A 24,323-nucleotide genomic window follows, 5' to 3' on the forward strand; every position below is an offset into this window, starting at 1 on the left:
AAATAAATATCAACTTGATTCAAACTTTTGTAGTTTTAATAAGTTTTCAAGAGTAGGAGTTCAAGCAGCAGTCCACATTAGATTTGAATTTGGTTTATTATTATTATTTACTCCAATGCTCTAAAATGAGCTGGCAAAATGGATGAATGGTGTGGATAAAACACATACATTGCCACCTAGCTTTGGCACCAACTAGTAAGTTGGACGTGAATTTCTTGTGTTGGAAACCAAGGTGGGGCCCACCATAATGTTTGTGAGAAATTCACCCCGTCCATCTGTTTTGTAAGCTCATTTTAGTACATGGGACAAAAAATGAACCAGATTCAATACTGAAGTGAGTCGAAAATGTGAGGATTGAATGTCCATAGTTAAAATATTTGTGGGGCTACATAAGTTTTGAATCAGGGTAATACTTGTGCTCCCAGTTCATCTGAGTAGTAATGTCGCGCTATGGATAGCATTTTAGGGCCTGTTTGGCTGAACGGATCCCTTGGGATTAGGAGGGATGGGATGGATTTTAAGGTAATAATGGTGGTGTCAGTGGATTGGTTTAAGATCCCTGGGATTGCTATATCCCGGGACAAGTTCGCCAAGTCTGTTTGGCACGCCCGGCATATCACGGGATCTTACCTTCCAATCCCTTCCAATCCGTCCAACCAAACATGCCCCAGGCACGATTGAACGGGATTAGGAGGGATGTGATCAATTTTAAGGTAATGATGGTGATGTTAGTGGATTAGTTTAAGATCCATAGGTTTGCTATATCCAGGGACAAGTTCATCGGATCTGTTTGGCTCGTTTAGCATATCCTAGGATTTTACCATCCCATCCCTCCCAATCCCATGGGATCCATCCCACCAAACACACCCTAAGCATCACCGCCAACCCATGGAGGTTTCCATGATAGAGATTTCTCTACCTGCCTTTTCCTTTAGCTCGGCTCACTTAGTTTTGCCTCACGCTCACTTTTGGTATCAAGCCATAAAATGATGGAAAAAACGGATCGACAGGGTAGATTTCTCACAAACATCACCCTGCCCCACTTAGGTTTGGAGCGCATGAACTTGAAATCACGTGTCCTAACTAGCTGGCTGCTTCATCGGCCAAGGAAGTGGATTAGCTGGCTGGTGTTGGCGTCATCGGCCGATCAAATGGATTGGCTGTTGTAACACACACCACCGACCACGAGTGCTGACGTTCCTTTGTACAAATGGTTCAAAGGATATCAAAATTACATTGGGTTACAATGATGTATTATTATACCAACACCGTTCATCCATTTTACGAAATTATTTTAGACCCCATCTAAAAAATAAGTCATGTACAAAACTCAAGTAAGACACGCCACAAATAGCATGGGACAATGATCTTCACCGATTAAAATATTTATAAGGCCCACCGTGACGTTTACTTTCTATCCAATCTATTAATAAGATCACATAAACCTGAATGGATAAAGAGAAATACCATTTATCATATTAATCCACTTAAAACTTATATGACCCCAAAAGGGTTTCAATGGTAGACGTCAAATCCCATGCTGCTTTTTGCAGTGTAGTCCTCTTAATTTTTGGATATGTCTTGTTTATTTGCTAGCCTTACAACGAGCTCGCAGAATCGATGGGCGGTTTGGATATAACACATACCTCATGATGGGACCTACAGAACATGGTGACGACAGCACACCAGCTAGTTGTGTGGTACACCAGTCAATCCGCGTCCGCCAGCGAAACTGCTTCCGCACCACATACGCCACGTGGCAACATCCCCATGTGGGTCCGCGGAGACAGCGGAAGACGCTTTTGCGCGTTCGTGTCCTGAGACATCTCCTGCCCCTCTTGTGGATGAGAAAAGCCCTCTCTCTCTCCTCTCGTGCAAAAAGCGCACGGTCAGATTACCAGCCCCCAAAATCCACCACTACGGTGCTGACACTTGTCACTATCCCGTGCTTTCTTTTCCATCGATGCTCCTTTTTCTTCCCGTCCGCACCTTTCTTCTAGCCTCCCATTTTCTAGAAAATCCACTAGGAAAAAAAAAAAAAAAACTAGTGGCTGAGATTTCATTTCCTCTCCCTGAGAGAACGGCTCTGGTTTTAGGTAATCGAAGAGCGCACAACTCGTCTTCTCTCTGCTTCTTTCATCTGCTTCTTTTTCAAGAACTAGGGCAGAATCAAACCGTTATTGCTGGAATATCAACGGTCAAGATCTCCTATGGCGATCAATGAAGGTAGGTTCTAGTTTCTAGGGTCTATGGATTGGTAGTTCTGATGGATTGCTTTTGATTACTGATTCGTGTTCTTTTACGTTCTATAAAGGTGTTGGCATCCGGTTCGTTTTGGTGAGGATTCTGAAAAAATGGATTTTCGTCGTAGCCGATTTTTCTTTCTTTCGTTGCTGTTGTTTCGGATTTCTGGACACGGAGAAAGGCTACACTGTTGTGGTTTTTTTGCTGTTGTTGTTTTCGTTGCAGTGGATTTAAGTGATGCGGTTTTGTTTCGGGTAGCAAGATCAGATCAAAATTTCGAGCAGGGAGATGGATGGAGGAGGATGCATTGTGAGCGCCGGCGGACTGTGATTTTCGGGATTCGGCGATGGGAACGTGTGCTTCTGGAGAAGACTTGATTGTAAAGGTGAATGGTAGATGGATTTCAACTCTGTTGTGGGGCCCAGAGTGAATTTTTATGGGACGCACATCTGGCATGTGAGGATGTAGTTGTCCATGTGAGATCTGAGCCTTTCATCCAGTGGGGCCGACTGTGTTGATGACTAGGCCCAAAAATCAGGACTGTTTAGCTCATCAGGTGGGGCAGATGTGTACAGAAGAAATGGACGGTTGGAATGAATTGACTGTTGGTCACCATTCAATGCACATTTGTAGCCCACTAGATGATCTGATCGCCTGATTGGGTCAGGGCATCTGTGTGGATGGTCCTGCATGATGAGCAGCTTGGGATTTTGTGTGCATATGCCAGGTTGACACATGCTGGCCATGAATCTAAAAAAATTGTATTTGCATGTTTCTTTTGTATTTCTCACTGGAATTTGTCATGTTATCATGCAGTCTTTGGTGGCTGTTTGATAAAACTTATTTTCAGCACTTATCATTGAAATTTGATATTTTTGGTGATTTTCACTAATTCAAATTGTTTGGGAAATCCAACTTATTAAGCGCTTAAATTAATTTTGACTGAAAATATGGGTCTTTTTTTTTTTTTTTTTTCAGCTTCCTTCCATTCACTTAATGCTGAATGCTGAAAATGGTGGTGCATTAAAATTTCTTTTCACTTTTGACTAAAATATCCCTAAAATTATTTCAAAATTACAATTCAGCACTTAAATTAATTTTCAGTTTATCAAATAGCACCTTAGTCTTAAGCATGAAATAGAGTGTTTATCAAATACTTGTTGATATGTTTTTGGCAGGCAAGGAAGCCATACACGATCACAAAGCCACGAGAAAGGTGGACAGAGGACGAGCACAACAGGTTTCTAGAAGCTTTGAAACTGTATGGGCGAACTTGGCAGCGCATAGAAGGTGATATTTTGATTGTGATTTTTGTGGTGTTTGAGACACAATTGGTCCTTTGTTTTATGGATGAATTGGGATTTGATGTTTATGTATGTCTTTTCTTACGAGATAGTCCCTTTTTGCTCCTCTCACTTTTTGGTGCACAGAGCATATTGGTACAAAGACCGCGGTGCAGATTAGAAGTCATGCACAGAAGTTCTTCTCAAAGGTCTCTCACTACCATCTTACCATTTGCTTATATCAGAATTATTTCTTCTTTTCTAGTTGATTGTCTTGCACTAAAAATGCGAAAAGAAAAGGTTTGAATTTACGGTGAGGATTTCCTTCGTCATTTTACAGAGTTGTCATATTGCTCAGGCAATGGCAGCAGCCCTATCCATGCGCGTAAGTGCCAATACAATTGATTGAGACACAAAACTAGGTGAAAAATGTTTTGTAATTGTGTTTGTTTGTATATGCATAGATATAATATTCATGGAGAAAGAAAGAGCCAGTTCATATACACATGTATATTGCATGCTTGCTGATTTCAGCGCTTGAGGGCATGTAATTGCATGGATGCTATTAAAGAAAAATCTAACGTAAACATGACAAAGCAAAGGAATATATATTGTCAGGAATTGTTAGGCTACAATTGCCCAGGGATGAAGAGCATGCAAAATGTTTTATATATCTCTGTGTTCTATACATAAATAAACATACATGTACATATAATTTGGGGTATTTGGAAGGAATGTAAAAGAAGAATTTTTGAAGGTGATATTATCCGAGAGAGCGGCTTTCTGAGACAATAAAATCCTTTCATTGGCACTGTGGCTAAAGAAGGTGTTTCGCCTGTGGAGTTATCAGGAAGTGGCTGGAGACTATCAATGGTGCTAATGAGAGGCCTAAGGTTAGGACCATGCGGCACCACTGCCAATCTGTTGGAAGCTAAATACTGATGGGTCAGTAGCCCTGGGCAGTCTGGTGTAGGCGGGGATGCTCAGGATGAATTTGACTAGATCAAAGTGGCTTGCTCAGGCCCAATTTGCTTTGGAGACTTGAACCGTGCCAAACTGTTGCAATCTTGGTGTGTATTGAGCTGGTTGGGATCTGTTTTTGGTGCATCTTCTTGTCGAAGGGGACTCTAGCTCTCTCCTGGGCCTCCACTTCATGCAAGGCCTCTTGGAATAGGCACTTTACCTTTACAGAGACTATTTCAAAGGTAGGTGTTGGTCCCTCCTGTTCCAGGTTATCCCGAGAGCAGCAAAAGGCATCGCTGACAGCTTTGCCATAGGTGTATACAGATCCTCTCTTGTGATCACTAGTTGTTAGCCACTGCCTTATTGGATTTCTAGTCTCTCAGTTGTTCCTTTTTCTCTAATAAAATTCAACATTCTATAAAGGAAAAAACATGTACAAATATAAGACGGACAGAATATGTGTGTGTGTGTGTGTGTGTAGGTATGTGTGTGTGTGTGTGTGTGTGTGTGTGTGTGTGTGTGTGTGTGTGTCTATATATATATATATATATATATATATATATATATAGTCATGCTCACCTACGCACGTGCACACCTTTGCACATGTGTCATGGGTGTCTAATTTGAACGGTCCATGTGATGCGGAATCCCATGAAACCACAAGGGACAAATTTTCACTCTGATCTAAAATTCTGGTGGGCCATAGCAAAGAGAAATGCAAATCAAGGGAGGAAACTGTTTTCATTTTTCATGGCCCAACAAAGTTTTGGATCAAAGTAAAACTTGGGCCCGGGAGGTTTCATGAGGTGCTGCTTCACATGGACGGTTCAGATTTTGGATCCACATCACGTATGATGGGTTCTCAAAAAAGTTCGCACCAGTTCCGTGCGAACTGGTGCGCAGGTGAGCATTTCCCTATATATACACACACATACAAAGAGAGAGAGAGAGAGAGAGAGAGAGAGAGAGAGAGAGAGAGAGAGAGAGAGAGAGAGAGGTCAAAGAAATAATTTTAACCTCACTGATATTGGGAAGTGTTTGGATGTAGTGCGGCATGCAAGGAATGACGCAATTGCTTCACTCTGATTATGTTTATATGAGAGGGAGATGAGTCCAACTCTTGATTTTGTAGGTAGCATCATTGGATGGGTCATGGAAGTTGGAACCAAATGTTACGTACCACTCATGATGTAATCCATTGATAGATTGACATCCCATGACCAATCATTCTACCCCTATAGGCATTGTGGTGCCCATCGATGCATGATCCATAACTTGGTATGGCTTGGTGGGGGAAGATAATGTAGGCCCATTTGTTGAAACGGACAGTTGCAGCAAGTACGTAGTGGAAACGTCAATCAAAATCAATGTAAAAATATATAGGCTTTGACATCTCGTAAGCAAATCAGCCATGGGTTGACGAAAACCCTATTACTAGAGATCCACAAGTGGCTCAGTAGGATTAGGCAGCAAAGCTGGCAAACCCTTGTCAGAAGTTTAGGAAGAAAACTAAGTCTTTCCTTTATGAAATCAAAATAAGTAATTTTTAAAACTAAAATTCAGATATTACATGCATATAGGTAGATTTTTAGTTGCTTGGTTCTCAAGGTAACGAAGCACGACTCTTGCTCATTAGATGAGCTGGAGGAGACAACGTAGTGTGTGTGAGTGATCAAGGGTTCAATCCTTGGTAGTGTTGTCTTCACACACACACGCAAAAAGAAGAAGAAGGTAATGAAGCCTAAACTAACTCTTAGCTCTGTAAGTTGGAATCTTGATACAACTACACATATCCTTAAATAATCATCCATAACTTACTCAAATGGTATCAAAATTGTATGATCTCCACCTTGTTGGAAAGCTAACTCAATAAGCTTTTAAAGGAGACCAATTTCACACCATTTTGACATCGTTTTCTATGCTAAACGTGGGCTGCATGATAAGTGACAAAAATTGTTTTTGACCTTAACTCTATCTAGATAACTAAGAAGTATGAGAAAATCTCTCTAAAAGAAAGTAGGCCAAGTTAGATGTCAATCAACTAGAGGACTTTTCATGTGGGGCTCATAACGTTGGCTCACTTTCATGAAGTGACCATGATCACGATCCTCCAGGGTCAAATGTGACAATCCACACACAATGTGCTGAAAGTCTGGGCCTTTGAGTGTCATTATCATGAGCTATTAGTAGAAAGTTTGGGGAATGGAGAAAGTGAGGAGGAAGAAAGGGAGATAGAGAAAGGAAGAAAGAGAAGGAAAAAATAGGAGAGGGAAAAGTTAGGGGAATCTTTCTCTTGTGTGTTTGGTGCTAGGGCTAACCTACCTCTTATAAATTAAATAAAAATGGGATTATGATGCTCCACATCATTATGAGGGAATGTACACATGAAAAAAGAAAACCTAAAGAAGACATTCCTCACATATCTCACTACACTACTCAATGATCAATAGTGGAGAACAATCTGCCTTCTATGCGAGTTGTGCATCAAACTCCCCTGGTAAAAAATACTCATTGTTGTGTTTTGTTCCGAGGAAAGCCTCGAAATGAAATATACAACAAACGATCTTAGCGGTGCATAGTTGCAATCATGTTGGATATTTCTTTTCATGACTTGAACTTCTCTGATCGCCATTAGGGCAACATTTATATCCTCTGATGGATGAAGTGTGACGTTCATCGCTAGGACCCTCTTGGACATGACTAGGGTTATACATCGAGCCAAGTCGAGTCGAGGTGGGCCAAGCTTGGCTTGACTTGTCCGTGCTCTCCTTGAGCTTGCCATTGGAGCTTGGCTTGACTCGTTCGTGCTCCCCTTGGGCTCGAGCTCGCCCTCGAGCTTACCACTCGAGCTCCCAACCCCAACCGCAACCCCAACCCTCAAACCTTTCAATTTGCAAATCGTAGATTCAAAACCTTAAATCTCAATTTTGGGATTTGGGGTTTTCCTATTTTCAAACAATTATATAAAAAAACATCACAAATTAGATTTAGAGGTACCTTGCTGTTGAGAGAGAGAGAGAGAGAGAGAGAGAGAGAGAGAGAGAGAGAGGGGAGCTCGGGCAGGCGCGACAGGTTGAGTTTGTAAAGGGAAATGTAAAGTAAGGGACGAGTAAGGTAGGCAGGGCCTTTAGGATTCTCTCTCTCTCTCTCTCTATATATATATATATATATATATATATATATATATAAAATATTCGAGCTGAGCCAAGCTCGAGCTAACCAAGCTTGGAATCGAGCTTTGAGCCGAGTCAAGCTTCACTTTGCTCGACCTCGGCTCATTTTCAAACGAGTTGGGTCATATGAAGCTTGGCTCGCCTTGAGTCGTCGTTCAAGCCGATTCAAACCGAGCTAGATCGAGCCAAGCCGAGCGAGCTTTTTGAGCTAGCTTGGCTCGTGTACAACACTGGACATGACCTTGTGATATCTTCAAGCACAAATCTAGGTGTAAGGAAGTGACTACTTCATGACAAACTCGAATGTGTTGATGTTGATTTCTCATCAACACTGTTGTCGATGGTTGCACCAATTTCTTCAGGTTCTTTAACAAAAGTTAGGCCCTTGTTGATTTTGTTCTCCTCAAGGATATGGCCTTTGTTGAGATCAAGAATTTTAACATACTCAAGAGATTCTTCTTTGTTGTATATTAGATCTCCATTGAGGTCAATTCTTAACGGGTTGTCTTTATTGAAGATTGGCTCATTGTCAATGTTTTGGTGTTTAAAATAGGTTGGTCCTCTATCAGGTTGTGGTCATTATCTTCTAGTGACGAAATCACATATTGTGCATTGTGTCTTTTAAAGTCTCAACTCACTTTCATAGGACTCAAATGTCTATGCTTTGAGTCAAAGACGCAACTTGCTTTCTTTGATTTTGTATCCATCGCATCCTTTTTCGTCCACGGTTAATTCAGTGAACACATCGTTGTCAACACCTAGTCCATGTCCTCGAACATGCAAAGTCATGTAAGTATGTAATTGGGTGGTGATGGGCTAATGTTCATAAGAAGAAGAAAAGCTGAAATAGAAGAGATGAGGAATGGTACCTAGATGGTCATGTTGGGCATGATTGTCATGCCTCAAACTCGGGGACCGGGCTCACTAAATTCCCGACTGTCGAATTCAGTGCCGAAAGCCTCCGTAGCACCCCATTCTCGGCTCCTGGCTCCCAACTCCCACACGTTAGGTTCCGATCTTGGGATCCCACGAGGAGGGTTTTCAGGTTTTTTTTTTTTTAATTATTATTATTATTATTATTTATTTACAGGAGCATAACTACAAGTGTACTCAAGTGACAAAACATCATCACCATATATCCACTAATATAATCTTTAAGTACAGTGTTGAAAAAGGAAATGCAAGATATAATAAAAAACTCAAAAGAACATGGTTATGCTCTGGCCTTAATGTTGCTGATACGCCCTAGCATCACTTGTAGCGTAAACAAATGCGCATAAGCCTCATACGAAGCTCAGTAGAGTGCGTGTGTGCATGCACAATGCATATGACAATAATACATATATTAGAGTATGTGGAAGATGATAGAGGGCTAAGCTGCCAAGTCTATGAATGCTAGGGATGCAACGCAAACATGCTAATCCTCAACTAGTCCATATATCAGAACAATTTGTCACTGGAAACATCACTGGGGTCTAGTACACTCCAACACTGGTTGCTGCCCCACTTGGGCGCTTATGTTATCCACTCGGTCTCGACGTTGAAGTATCCTATTGGTACCACAAGGGTTTAGGGACTTTCACCCATGGACATCTATAGTGCCCAAGTGCCAGAACAGATATTTCCGATATCCAATCCGGCCATCCACGGTATGCCTGTGGAGGCCACAACCCCGATGTCGCTAAGGTGTAAGAGTGCTCGTGACATACATGATGCAAAATGCATTAGTCATACTATCCAAGTCATGCACTAAACCTGTACGTACTGCGCGATCATGTGGGGCGACCCTATCTCATATAGAGTCCCCCAAGTGTCTCAAGTCGAAGGTCATATGCTATGAACAATCATCATTCACAACATGCATACAAATGATGTGTATGGGCATATAACTGGGCATGATATCCATTACACTAAGTATGTTATCAGTGTGTCCTATTAGGCCAAGCACACTAGCTTATCATCAGACATATAATGATATAATTGGCTCTAATTGACACATCATACATTGAGAGTAGGAACCGAATGATAGGCCCCACTAGAAATATAGAGGTCTATGTGGTGTGGCTCACGTTAGACTAACATTGGCTCCTCATGTAGCTTGTACATAAAAATCTAGTAACTGGGTCCAAGGCATGGATAAGGTACATATGCCAAGGTGTGGTCTACTGGGAATGATCCGGATGGAAACCCACATGTGCAACATGTGTGCCACTAAGCTATCAATCTATTGGGCGCATGGCCCATTGATGATATCCCAAAACGATCATATTTTCATTGGCATTACTATAATTACCCCAATAGGATGATCTGCACCATTTGAACATTGCCGATGTAATCGTTGGTTAGTCACTAGGATGTGATCCTGTGCTTGTGGCCCATCTGAGTCTTGAGATTTCATCATTTCAGGCAAAGTACATGCCTCAACGGATTTATTACAACCATAGTGTCAACATTACATATGTACACTAATTAGGGATTTTAAAATTAATTTAATAATTAATATCAAATCCTTGCAAATACACCTTGCATTTTAAATTAGGATTATAGGGATTTTGAATCCATGGTGCCAAACATAGCCAAGGGATTCCAGAAATCCAGGAATCCCAAGTCCAAGAGAGCCCCAAATCCAAGGGATCCTATATTTAGGGATTCCCAAGTCCATGGGATTCCAAATCCAGGAATTCCAATTCCAAGGGGTTTCCAACCCCCATACTTCCCTTCGGTGTGGCCCACCTAAGATCTGGATCGGCCTGAACCTTGGGCCCATGGCCTAACACAGCTTGAAGAAAAGGATGAATGGTGTGGATGGCACATAAACATCAAGGTGGGTCCCACGAGTGGGCCCCATTTGCTGTAAAAAAGGGGTAGCGCTCCCTGCCTACTTTTCCCTTCAGTGCGGCGCCCTTAAGAATCAGATCGGCCTGATCTTTGGGCCCCTGGCCCAAAACTATCTGGCAAAATGAATGAGCGGAGTGGATAAGGCACATACATCATGAATTGTCCCACGAGTGGGCCCCACTCCATGCCCCAAGCTGGGTGACTGCCCGCCCATGGGTGCTGGCAGCAGGGCTAGCTGCTGGCGCCTATTTTATTTATTTATTTATTATTATTATTGGATACAATATCAAAGCGGGTAACACGTGGGCCCTGACATGGACTAGTTTGGATGAACATGGACCTCACAGCGGGCCTTGGAAGGTTTCAACAGCAGAAACTTGTTTCTATCGGTGACGCCCACTCAAAACCTGAATCTGCCTCATTTTTTGGCCAATGGCTTGAAATGATTTGGAGAAACAGGTGGACAAAATGGATTTAACATATTCATCATGGTGGGGTCCATGAGTGGGGACACCCCCACCCCACGTTTGCATGGTTGACGTGAGGGGGTGCTCCCAACCCCATCGTTGCCTGTGGTGTGGTCCATTTGATGGTTGGATTAGCTTGGTTTTTGGGCTCTAAGGCTAATATGAGTCAGGAAATAGATGTACGGTGTGGATCTAAGAAAGACATCAAGGTGGGTCCCATGAATGGTAACCCACTCCATAGCTTCCCCATGCAAAGCGTCTTTGAAGCTGGGGCTTCCAGCCCATTGCAGTTCATTGTGTGGCCCACCAGAGATATGAATTGGCTTCATTTTTAGGCTCAACGACCAAAATGAGGTGGAAAAATGGATGGACAACATGGATGAAACATATACATCGTGGTCGGATCCACGAGTGGAGGCCCCATCCTTCCCCTATGCGTTGGTGGCATCTGGACGCTGGACAGTTCTAGTGTTTGACGTTGACAACGTCCAGCGTCTGGACGTCATTCTATTATCATTTTTTGAAAATGGCCAATAGGTGGGGTCGACGTGAGTGATCTACACCGTCCCTCAAGTGAGCCAACTCATGGCGTGCCCAAAGGTCCTCGAACCAAGTCGAAATTCGTGTTTTTCCTTCATCAATATGAGATGTGGATCTAGAGTCGATTACCTTGCAGGGAGAGGACACATGGAGTGTAGTACTTGACTGGGCTAAGCTAGCACTGGAAAAAGAGATCGGGTCACGAGAATGGTGGCACATCAATGCATCACATGCTTCTCGAGAGATGGTAACCAAGTCATCCGGAGCAATCATCCCATGGGTTAATGTTGAAAGTCCTTGATGATTCTTCTCAGAATCAAATGATCTGACACTGGCCTTATAAACTCCAGCCTACGAAGGACGCCCAACGATGTCACAACATCGATCAACCGTATGATTAGTGCCATTGCGATGAGTACGAGTATGAGGAGATCCATCATGACTACGTCCACGTCCACTGAAAACATGGTCACCACGACTGCCTCTATCAAGAGCTTGACTCCTGGCTCGACTGCCATAACTAGGAGCATGACCAGTACTTGGGGCACTCCAACTTAAAGCCCGAGAACTAAAACCAGAAGAAGGATGATCATCAGCTATGAATGCAGATCTATTAGCAGCAGCAGGCATAACCAAAGATGGGACAACAACTTTTTAAACAAGAGCATATAGAATTGGTAGAGAAGGAAAGGGCTCTATAACTATGATCTGATCACTAGTACTTTGATATTCAAAATTGAGTCCAGAAAGAAATTGCATGATTTGAGTCTTGTCACGTTGTTGGCGGTTGAGTTCATGATCTTGAGTACAATGAGATGGGAGAGGATGATATATATCCAGTTCATCCCACATACCACGAAGGATAATGAGATACTTCTTCAAGCTTCTATATTCTTGTTGAAACTTACATTTGGTCGAAATCAACTTGTATACCTTGGATATTTTGTGATCTTTAGAATACATGTCTCAGACAGTATCGCATATCTTCTTAGCAGACGTTAAAAACCTAACATAATTGCTAATGGTACCCTCCATACTATTTAGAAGCCAAGCCATAACTTGGTAAATTTCTTTTAGTTCAGGTTTTATATCATTCATTTGTCAAATTTGGAGGATCATCCAAGATATAAGAAAGTCGCTCCCTCCCAAAAAGAGCTTGACGGATTGGGCTCATTGCAAGTAATTGTTCCCATTCAACATGACAATTGTAATTAACAAGGTGTGAGAATCGGAAGGTCCCATAAGATCTTTAGTAGTGAGCTTGTCTTCCATAATATGTTGCAAGAGAAGGTAGAGAATGACTATATATATATATATATATATATATATATATATATATATATATATATATATATATATATAAACACAACAATTATCCAAACCACACCAAAATGACAGATAAACCCAACTTTCAGTGTATAGCCGAAGGCCCACACAATTCAAAAATCAGAAACTCCACATAACAAACCCAAAAAGCCTCAGGGGAAGTGTTAGAAATGTGCCGAAAAGGGTTCTGGACAACAACCCTCCATGAAAGCAGCTATGTTAAAAAAAAAAAAAAAAAAAAAGGAAAAATGATTGAACCACACCACTAATCTCAAAAATAAAAAATTCCAATTTTTATGTAAAAAACTCCTAGGGGTAGTCTAATGCAGGGACATTTTCACACTGGGCCCGAGTGGGGTTGCCTGTGGGATGCAGGGGCACACTTGGGGTGGGTGACCCATGTGATTTGGGGCCCACGGGGGAGGTCTCGTGTTCGAGACTCCTTACTAGGGGTGAGTAATGCGCATTTCACACCGGGCTCGAGTGGGGTAGCTCGTGGGATGCGGGGACACACTCGGGGTGGGCAACCCATGTGATTTGGGGCCCACGAAGGGGGTTCGGCCGAGGTCTTAACCCATGAGATGTGGGGCCTGAGTTATGAGATAAATGGATCAATTCGCCATACTCTAACAGTTCGAGCTTTTAGAGCAAGTGGTTAATTGTCCTGCATCAAATTGGTATCAGAGCGGGAGGTCTCGTGTTTGAGACTCCTCACCGGGGGTGATTAATGCAGGGGCATTTTCACACTGGGCTCGAGTGGGGTCGCCTGTGGGATGCAGGGGCACACTCGGGGTGGGTGACCCATGCGATTTGGGGCCCACGTGGGAGGTCTCGTGTTCAAGACTCCTTACCAGGGTTGAGTAATGCACATTTCACACCGAGCTCGAGTAGGGTAGCCCGTGGGATGCAGGGACACACTTGGGGTGGGCAGCCCATGTGATTTGGGGCCCACGAAGGGGGTTCGGCCGAGGTCTTAACCCATGAGATGTGGAGCCTGGGCTATGAGATAAATGGATTAATTCACCACTCTAACAGTTTGAGCTTTTAAAGCAAGTGGTTAATTGTCCTGCATCAAGTCAATAATGGTCAAACCGACCAACCCTATGCTGGTCTTAGAAAAATCCATCCGATTGGAAGAAAAACTCGAAATGACCATTTTCGAAAAATACCTTGGGGGCCTCGAAACTCACCTTAAAGTCGTTACAAAAAATCCACAAAAATCACCATAAACCTTGTAAAGTCAATATCTATTAAACCACACCCTTCATTAGTTGCATGATCGTATGGATAATTAGAGCTGGGCATCGGACCGAGTCGGCTCGGATTTGGCCCAACTCGACTAGGTTCGGATTTTACATGGCCCAACCCGAATTTGGACCGAATCGAGACTGAGTCTGAGTCAGCTGACTTGGTCCGACCCGAACATGTACTGATCTGAACCGATCCGAGTCCGACTCGGTCAGGAAAACCGAGTCGGATCGGATTGTGCAAGGTTGGGCATCCTACTTTCATGGTGGAAAACATACACAAACTCAAAACTCATCGCTCATTCGGAAGAAAGTAATAACAATAATACTTATAAACAAAAAGAGAGAACCTACGTCCATTCTTTTGATAGATACACCCATTTTCTACATCTGAAAATTCAATTACTGAAGTCGGTGACACTGTCTTGCCGAATATAGAAAAGGGTGCATATATCAAAAGGAAGGGTGTAAATATTTTAAAAAATAAAATAAAATAAAAGATCTCTCTCTTTATCGATCAAATGGTGGTGACTCATCCTCCCTCACATGGCACTGATTTACGGCTATCAGACCATCCAAATTGTGGGTCTCATTTTGGATAGGGCATATTTCAAATTGATGGTTAAAAGTGAATAGTGAGTGGTCCATATCGAACGAAGATATTAGACGGTCGATACTACTTTCACAGTTGAATTTTTCGGTTATGCTCCATCCACAACTGGGTCAGCAATTTGGATGGTCTGGATTGACGTAAAGACATGGAAAAATAACATAGTAGAAAAGGGGGGAAAAGGGATGAAGAAGAACCTGAAACAGAGTCGACGAATTCTCCATTGATGAAGAGCTTGGTGAACTTGATTTCTAGAAGTTTGAATCCATTTTCTCCTTCTCTGCATTTGGTCGTCACTCTCTCTCTCTCTCTCTCTCTCTCTCTCTCTCTCTCTCTCGGTCGAGAGAGTTTTGGGGAAAAAAACGAGCTAGGGTAAAAAGAGGGTTAGGTTGGGTGAAAAATGGTATTTATAGTATACCCGATGTAGCTCCGGGTTAGGTCTGTTCGGGTCGGTTCGGACCCATTTGGTCTGGGTATTCGGACCGGATCTGTCCGGATACAGTACTATCCAAACCCGACTCGAAATAAGATCGGATCTGGACGATCAGAATCGATCAGGCCCGATCTAGACCGTCAGTTCTGTTCGGAACGGTACCGAGTCGGGTTTGGTCAGGTCGGATCCACCGGATCGGGCCAAGTTGCCCACCTCTATGGATAATACAAATGCTGACGTCAGATGTACGGTAATGCGGACTGTTAACAAAATAGTAAGATGAATCCTCGCTCTGATACCAAGTTGACTTAGATTTGAGAAGAAATCAGTAAAGGAAGTAGAAGAGAGAGTGTAGAAAGAGAAGGAATAAGGTGGCCAGGGCAATGGTTGTGTTATCTTACTACATAACCCTCATAACATTAATATATTAACACATATGGTGCTGCACTAGAGTATACAAAGTATACACACACACACGCCTAAAAGATTACATAATATTCTCAATACTGGAGAGGTGGGGAAATGTCTAGAGTTGGAGTAATGACAGACCGACGGGACGAACCTTTTACCGGCGAGAGTTGGAAGACAGCATGGGTTTAACCCTTCGGAGGAACATTGGTTCTTTTTGGTGCGATCTGGAGCTATCTCAATGGCTTAAATGAAGTAAGGTGGGGAGAGGGAGAGTGTAGTGAGGTCACACGTAGAGACCGGTGTGGCTGAAGCATGGTGCGAAGGTAGTCTCGCTTTGAACCTACAACGGGGCTTTAGTTCGGAGCCTGAGCCTGGGAGTTGGGGGACACGTACCCCTAAAGTTGGTTACTTTGCGGAGGCTTGGAGCTTGGTGTAAGTGGCGTGGTAGCAGGAAATGATAGAGAGGGTCATCTTGGCTAAAAAAGCTGGCATGTGTATTAATGACAATGGTGGGGAAGGCACTAGTGGTGACACACGGCAGGGTGAGTCCCAAGAGGAGATTGAGGTGGTGACGCATAGGGGTGATGGGGCCCACTTTACGCCTGCACTGGTTGCGTCTCTCACACATGAGATTGAAGATGCAATGTCGGTTCATGTGCTTAAGCCACACACGTGCAACTACTCTATTCCCTTTTTATATCAGAGGCCTATTGAAATGAGAAGGTGGTTGGATTTTGAGGAGCTTGCGACTCAAGGAGTGGAGACGGAGGAGGATCTTTGTCTAGGAAGCTGCCTGCATCTTCTTTCGGCGTGCAATGCTGGTATTTTGATGGAGATTGGGAGCGAGGAGGAAGACTTTGGCTCTTGTTAATCAGAGGAAAGGATTGCCTACGAGGAAGCTCTTGAAAGGGTAGTGATTTCGGCTCATCGGGAGGCATTCAGGATAGTGGAAAGGCTTGGGCTGGAGCTGGGAAGTCAGATTTTGATAAGCAACTTGATGGAAGAGGCACTGATCATTACCCCTCTAGGTCTACTCAGAGAGACGACGTTGGCATGGTATGTCAGGCCAACTCTTGGATGGCAATAGAGTTCCATGTTGTTATAGAAGGGGGTAACAACATATCAAAGGATCATCTTCAGTGGTCTAAGGAAGTGTTGAAAAGGGCAGGCAGTTGGTCGGGATATCTTTTGGGGCTCGAGATGAGGACGCTTACTCATTCTTTCAGTTTGTGCAAGGCAGAGGAGAGTAGAGGCAACATGATATCCAAGCGCTAAGATCTAAACAATCTCTAAGGGGCTGGCAAGAATTGCTAAGTCTGGAATGCCCTATTAACTACGATTCAACCAATAAGTCCAGTGAGGGCAAGAGTGTTAGAGGGTAAGCAAGTTAATCAATGTTAATTTTATCTTGGAATACAAGGGGCTTGGGCTGTAAGGTTAAGCGAGCCTAGGTTAGGAAGACGTGCAAAATGGTAAAGGCAGATGTAATTACATTGTAAGAGATGAAGATCTAGTCTATGGACAAAAGCATTTTGGATCCTTTTTTTTATTTTTTTGGGGGGGGGGGGGATGATTAGGAGTGGCTTGCTGTTAGAGTTGCGGGAGGCATATTGATGCAGGACAATTAACCACTTGCTTTAAAAGCTCGAACTGTTAGAGTATGATGAATTAATCCCTTTATCTCATAGCCGAGGCCCCACATCTCATGGGTTTAGGACCTCGGCCGAACCCCCTTCGTGGGCCCCAAATCAAATGGGCCGCTCACCCTGAGTGTGTCCCCGCATCCCACGGGCTACCCCACTCAAGCCCGATGTGAAATGCGCATTAATCACCCCTGGTGAGGAGTCTCGAACACGAGACCTCCCCCGTGGGCCCTAAATCACATGGGTCACCCACCTCGAGTGTGCCCTTACATCCCACAGGTGACCCCACTCGAGCCTAGTGTGAAAATGCCCCTGCATTACATATTCATAGCTTGGAATACAAATGTTTGGTAGAAAGTGGATGGTATTGCTAGCTCCTTCTCTCTTTCTGTTGTGCTACAAGAGGCAAATTATGGGTGGTAATGGGTTTTTTCTACAGTCTACGACACTCGTGTTTCTGGGCAGTGGGACCAATTTTGGTTTGAATTGAACAATATGAGGCAATGGTAGAATCTCCCTTGGTGTGTTGGTGGGGATTTCATTATGGTTTAGTTCTCTTATGAAAAATCTAATGGGGCCGTATAACTAGTAGCATGAAAAAAAAAAATCCGAGTGGGTGGATTGGCATGAATTGGTGGATTGACCATTGGGTGGCGCTAAGTTCATGTGTTCAAATGGGCCGAATAATCCAATTTTATCACGGTTAGACAAATTTTTGGTTTCATTGGATTGGGTACAATGTTCCTGCTCCGCAGGTCAATGGGATCTACCGAAGCCCATTTTAGATCATTGCCCCATTGTCTTAGAGGTTTTGGAGGAAGACTGGGGCCCGAAGTCTTTCAGATTTGAGCTAGCATGGATGGAGATTGATGACTTTGATCAGTTGATAAAGGATAGGTGGGATCATTTTTGGTTGATGGTTATGTTGGTGTTTGGTTTTCACAAAGACTTAAGTCTTCTGAAGAAAAGCTAAAAGTCTTGAAAAGAGAGGTTCTGGGTGCTAGAGAGGGGGAGTTTGACTCTATGCTAAAAGAGATTCATGAGCTAGATATTAAAGAGGAGACCTACCAGCTAAGTGATGAAGATTGAAGAAAGAGCAATGTTAGCCCTGAAATATGCAAGTCGAATCAAAGAAGAGGAAATCAAAAAGAGGCGAAGATCTCGACGCTAATGGCCTAAAGATGGGGATAAGAATTACGTGATACTTCCATAATATAGCTAGTGCAAAAGGCTTGGGGAAATAGAATTAGCACTTTAGTTGCTGATGATACTTGGACATCAGATAAGGGGCATATCTACGATGTGGTATTACTATTCTATAAAAATCTTTTGACTTCGGATCAGTGGAAGTGGCTGCGGTTGGATAATTGAGAGTGTCCTTAATTTTCGAGCAAGGCGGTGAATTCCCTTGAAACTCCTATCGCCACGGAAGATGTTAAAACAACCTTGGACTCAATGTGTGGAATTTGATTAAGAGGGATGTGATGGGCTTTGTTTTTGAATTCTATGAGTGTGACTGTCTCTCAAATAATCTAAGGGCAACCTCCATTGCTCTCATTCCTAAATTAGAAGGGGTGTATTCGATAAGAGGCTTTAGGCCCATAAGTTTGATTTGGGGCCTGTATAAAATTGTTGCTAAAGTTTTGGCCCGTTGTTTTTGGGGTGTGCTTTCGAAGATAATATTTGAGAATCAATGGCTTTCGTGATGGGGAGACATTATGGATAGTGCTCTAATATCTCATGAATGTATAGATTCTAGGAATAGAGAAAATAAATATGGGGTAGTTTACAAGCTTGACACTGAAAAAGCTTACGATCATGTTGATTGGGAGTTCCTCGACTACATATGCTCGGGAGGTTGGGTTGCGTCAAAGATGGAGAGGGTGAATGCAAGCTTGTGTTTAATCATCTACTTTATCCATTTTGGTTAATGGGTCGCCGATAGGGTACTTCAAAGCTTCAAGGGATACCTGTCAAGGTGATTCTCCATCTCCCTACATGTTTGTTGTAGTTGAGGAGGCATTGAGTAAGATGCTTCATAAAGGGGAGGAGTTTGGTTTAATTAGAGGTTTTGAGGTCGCAATCGGGGGTGGTTCAAATTAGTCACCTTCAATATACATATGACACGTTTTTGTTTTGTGATGCGGATGTGGGTTTAGTGGATAACCTTCGAAAAATCGTCGTGAGTTTTGAAGTGGTTTCTAGGTTAAGTAGCAATGTCTTAAGAATTGAAATGCTTGGAATTCAGGTGGATAGTGAAGAGCATTTTGATCTCGCTACGATTTTCGGTTGCAAAAAAGGGCATTTCCTTCGATTTATTTAGGCTTGTGTCTTTGCATTAAGAAGTCGGCTTGGCACCTTTGGGTAAGGTGATCGAGAGGTTTGAAAGGAAGCTTTGGGTAAGGTGATCGAGAGGTTTGAAAGGAAGCTTTGGGTAAGGTGATCAAGAGGTTTAAAAGGAGGATTTCGAGTTGGAAGCATTAGTATTTATCGTTGGGAGGCTGATTAACTCTTATCAGAGTGGCCTTTTCAAACATGTTAGTTTATGTTATATCCTTATTCTAATGCCCTAAGAAAGGTATTCCGTAACGGTAACAATGTCCATATCGGCTACCACCGTTACCTTTATAATATGGGTCGTAATGGTTGTTATGGCCTCCGTAATGGCCGTTAAAAAAAAAAAACTAAAAAAAACTACACTTGCCTTGTACCATTGAAAAAAATCTAAAAAACTTGTATCTGTCCCATAACAGACTATTACAGGATTGTTACGACCTTTACACGGGGCGTAACGGGCCATTAACGATGGTAATGGGTCATGTTTCCCATAATGGCTGTTATGACCCCGTAATGTGTAATGGTTGCCACCGTTTACCTTACAGCCCTGTAACAGCCTTTACGGCACATCATGGCCCTAAATCAGTTCTAGATAGGCTAGAAAAGCTGAGAAGAGATTTTCTGTGGCAAGAGATTTCGAGTCCCCTCCCCATGGATTACTCGATGCATGTGGTTGGTGGGTGATTGCGTGCATCCGTAGGGAATAATCTCTCCTTGGAAGGGCGGGGACACCTTGTCGTCATAAAAAAAACAAAAAAAAAAAACAAAAACAAAAAGAAGTTTTAACCCCTTAAGTAGGAAGATGTTTGCGCGTCGATTTTCAAAGGTAGAGCGAGTATAAGGGACCTGGACTCGTATGAATATGGCTCTTCTCGGGAAATGGTTATGGAGGTTCAAGTTTGAGGAGGGAAGACTTTTAAGGGAGATCGTTGCCAGTAAATATGGGTTTCAGAAAGGCGGATGGGGGTGAAAAACATTTTTCTCTTTATTGTACGCCTAATCTGTGGAAAGCAGTGACTTCATTGAGCATTTGTATGGTAAAGGCATTTCTTTCACTTTGGGGGCTAGAGGTCAGGTTCGTTTTTGGGTAGACGTTTGGTGTGGAGATTGGGCGCTCTTAAGAAAATTTTCTTCTTTGTTGCTTGCATTGCTTCGGATAGATCTATTTCAATGAAGGAATGCTATACGATATGTGGTAGATATGTTGTGTGCTCTCCCCCTTGTCATAGGAATACGATAGAGGAGGATATAGCGGAGCTAGCAGAGCTTCTTGGTCTTTTAAAGAATGTGGTTCTTGTGGTCTAAGAAGATGATTCAATGATCTGGCATGTTCATAGTTTGTGTTGTTTTTCGGTTCGATCTTTCTTTCTTTTTGAAGGATTATAGTAATTGTTTTTATTAAAAGGCTGTAAAGACAAGCATCAAAGCACAAAAGAACACAAACTAGGGCAACAACCCAAAATATAACCTTGAATCACAACCCAAGCATAGACGAAATTTCATTTACATTTACATCCTTTACCCCTGAAACTCTACATACCCAATCTACTAAATCTCTCTTGGAATGCCATGCAACCTCTTCCCACGATTCTTGTTTGTTACAACAACATCAATTGTTACACTCTTGCCAAGTATTCTACAAAATTGCTCGCAATATGAGGCACGATGTCAGTAACGAAGACTGAGGAATAGGGCTTCCATCCATATGCCCAAACCAACTCATCAACCGATTGTGGCATAACCTACTAAACCCTAAAAACTGCTAGGAACATCATCCAAATTCGTTGCACGATAGAGCAATGGATAAAAAGGTGATCTATTAATTCTGCATCGCTCATACATAATAGATAGATATTAGGAAGGATCATAGACTTATTCTAAAGATTGTCTGTTGTTAAGATTTGTTTCCGCCCTACCAACCTTATGAACAGGGCCACCTTAGGGGGTGCCTTGTAGAACCAAGAGGAATGAAAGAATTCCTTTCTTCTCGTGGTCAATGATTCTCTAAGCAACTTGTAGGAGTTGATTGAGAATTTCCCGATAGGAGACACCTTCCATACCAAATGATTCTCGAAAGTTGAAGAAGGATGAATATTATGAAGCTGCTCCAACAATTGTGCTAAATTTGATGCCTCCTCTTCTGGTAAAGCTCTTTAACATGGGGTACAACACACCACCCACACCAATGTGGGAGAAACATTCGGCCATTGATATATTCTTAATGGAGGCCAAGGTATTTTGTATTGGTAATGGTCACTACCATTATCGATATGGGTCGTAACGACCATTATGACCTCCGTAACGGTTGAAAAAAATTTTGACTGGAAATTTCTGAAAAAATATCTAGAAAATCCATAATAATATAAATATTTCAAATATGCATTCACTTTTGCTTTTGTTTTGAACATGTTTATTGTAGTGTAATGGTCCACTCTTTGGTGAGAGTGTTGTATTGGGTTGTCTGGTGAATTTGTGAAGATGGTTATATGTTTCTAATGTTTATACCTCACAATCAAGCATTAGAACTAGAAATCAAGAAAAAGGGCGTAAATACTATATATTTTTTTTTTTTGAAAAAAATGGCCCTCAAAACTTCTGTTCGCCCAAACGCTTCAATCTACGGTTTTACTAATCCTAAAAGCTATAGTAAGAGTGGTCGAAATCTGACGTAGAATGATCTATAAGAGAGTTTTTGGAATGTGAAAAGTGAAAAAAATGAGGAGAAAATTTGATTTAAATATAAAAAAAAGTGATCGCTTTCCAACCATTACGGTGGTAACAGTTGTTATGCTCGTAAAGGCTGATACAATCCCAAGAAACCAACTACCCTATTTCACCCCCGTATTGCATAACGGCCATGGCTGTTACCTATAGTATCAACCTTTGCGGCCTTATCGTAATGGATATGGAACACCTTGATGGAGGCTAAACTTGCCAAGGATGAAAAATCCATCTCCAAGGGCCTTGCTCCACATGAAGAGTCCTCTCATAACCGAATGCGAGATCCATTCTCGAGAGAAAAAGCCATGCTAGACTTAGACAATGGTGTTACTGAATTAATAGCTCTTCAAATCCCTAAAGCTCAATAATGTGAGGATTTCTTGACCTCCCAACCCTCCTCTTGGACTCATATTCGGAGACAATAACTTATCTCCATAACTTGCCAACTTCAGACCCAAATCTCCATTGCCATTTTCCTAGAAGTGACACACTCATAGATTCGCTCTAATTCCTACACCTCCTTCAAATAATGGTTTAGATACATCTTCCCATTTAAGCAAGTGGAATTTAAGCTTTTCCTTTGCCTCTTGCCATAGAAAGTCACACCTAAACTTTTTTTAGTCTGTCCAGGACTGTCCTCAGGCATTTAAATAAAGACATGAAGTAGACAGGTAGATTAAAAAGCGCCGCTTTCATAAGAGCGATAGGACCTCCTAGTGATAAATGTCAACCCTCATTTTTTTTAATAACTTTCTTTTGAATCTTTCTATCACCTTGCTCCACAAATGTTTTGCCGGTTTCCTTATGCATAACGGAAGCCTCAGATAAGATGATGGAAAAGACCCGACTTCACACCCAAATAAACCTGCGAAGGTGGATGCTTCCTTTTTGTACAACCCAATGCTAGCATCTCGCTTTTTCTCACATTAATCTTTAAGCTTGACACCCCTTCATAGCACCCCAGTATTTTCCTTAGGTTATCCAACATTGATATCTCAGCATCACATAAGTGAATCGTATCGTCCGCAAATTATAAGTGAGGAATCCCACCCTTGACTTGTGCTCCTTTAAAGCCAAACATAAGACCCACTTCTTGACCTTTCGCTAGCATTTTACTCAAAAGCTTTTGCTACTACAACGAACAAAAAAGGAGAAAGCGGGTCCCCCTACCTTAATCCCCTCAAAGCACTAAAAAAATCTTTTGGAGAGCCATTATCCAAAACTGAGAAATAAGCTGAAGAGAAACATCCATGCATCCAAAGAATCCACCTATTTTCACATACTATTCTTTTCGACATATACTCAAGAAACCCCCAATCCACGTGGTCATGGGCCTTCTCTATATCTAACACACCTTTTTCCCTTGTATCTTGAGTTTATGCATTCATAGGTGAGTAAAGCGCTATCTAAGTTATGCTTATCTACCACAATAGCGCCTTGATTCTCCGAGATGACTAAAGCTAGCATCAATCTGAATCTGGATGTGAAGATTTTACCTAAGCTCTTGTAAGGACTTTCGATTAAACTAATCGGCGATAATCTTTAAGAATCTCAGCTCCTTTCTTGGGAATGATGGCTATAAAAGAAGCCGCCATCCCCTTTGCAAGCCAACCCAATTCACATATTTCTTTTAGAAAATCCACCACATCCCTCTTAAGCACTTCCCAAGAAACTCGATAAAAAGCCATAGGGAAACCATTGGGGACCAGGGTTTTATCTTTCCCCAAGGAATCAATAGCACCTTTGATTTCTTCTTTTGGAACTGGCTTCTTGAGAGAGTCCCACTCCATGGGTGATAAACATTCGAACGGAAGATTATACAACAAAGGTCTTCTTTGCTCCTCGCTAGATACAAGCTTTGAATAAAAGCGCACAATGGCCGAATAAACTTGGTCCTTCTCTTCAATTCTATGACCATCTACTATCAAATTGCTTATCCGATTGTTGCGTGCCCCAACACTAGCAATACTATGGAAAAAGCATGTATTTTTATCACTTTCTTTTAGCCATAGAGCCCTCAATCTTTGTCGCCAACTTCCTTCAAATACTTGGAGTAAACTATCTGTAAAGTGGTGCGCCTATGACGA

At 42.3% G+C, this 24,323-nt stretch overlaps 1 protein-coding gene across 7 annotated transcripts in view; it reads left to right on the forward strand.

Moving 5' to 3' along the window:
• Nucleotides 1-1,918: 1,918 nt before the first annotated feature.
• LOC131248703 (protein LATE ELONGATED HYPOCOTYL-like) overlaps nt 1,919-24,323 on the forward strand; it is a 45,437-nt gene continuing 23,032 nt past the window's right edge. Inside the window, exons 1-6 of one of the 7 annotated variants that reach the window (XM_058249107.1) lie at nt 1,964-2,226; nt 2,315-2,337; nt 2,470-2,629; nt 3,423-3,534; nt 3,675-3,736; nt 3,868-3,912. In XM_058249107.1, the coding sequence (XP_058105090.1) occupies nt 2,591-2,629; nt 3,423-3,534; nt 3,675-3,736; nt 3,868-3,912 (258 nt within the window). In that variant the 5' untranslated portion in view covers nt 1,964-2,226; nt 2,315-2,337; nt 2,470-2,590. Of the gene's footprint in view, nt 2,227-2,314; nt 2,338-2,469; nt 2,630-3,422; nt 3,535-3,674; nt 3,737-3,867; nt 3,913-24,323 lie in introns of all 7 variants that reach the window. The other 6 variants (XM_058249110.1, XM_058249103.1, XM_058249104.1 and 3 more) reach the window with 6 other exon arrangements.

Source organism: Magnolia sinica, chromosome 6 (genome assembly GCF_029962835.1).
Source record: "Magnolia sinica isolate HGM2019 chromosome 6, MsV1, whole genome shotgun sequence".
In the NCBI taxonomy this organism is placed as follows: domain Eukaryota; kingdom Viridiplantae; phylum Streptophyta; class Magnoliopsida; order Magnoliales; family Magnoliaceae; genus Magnolia; species Magnolia sinica.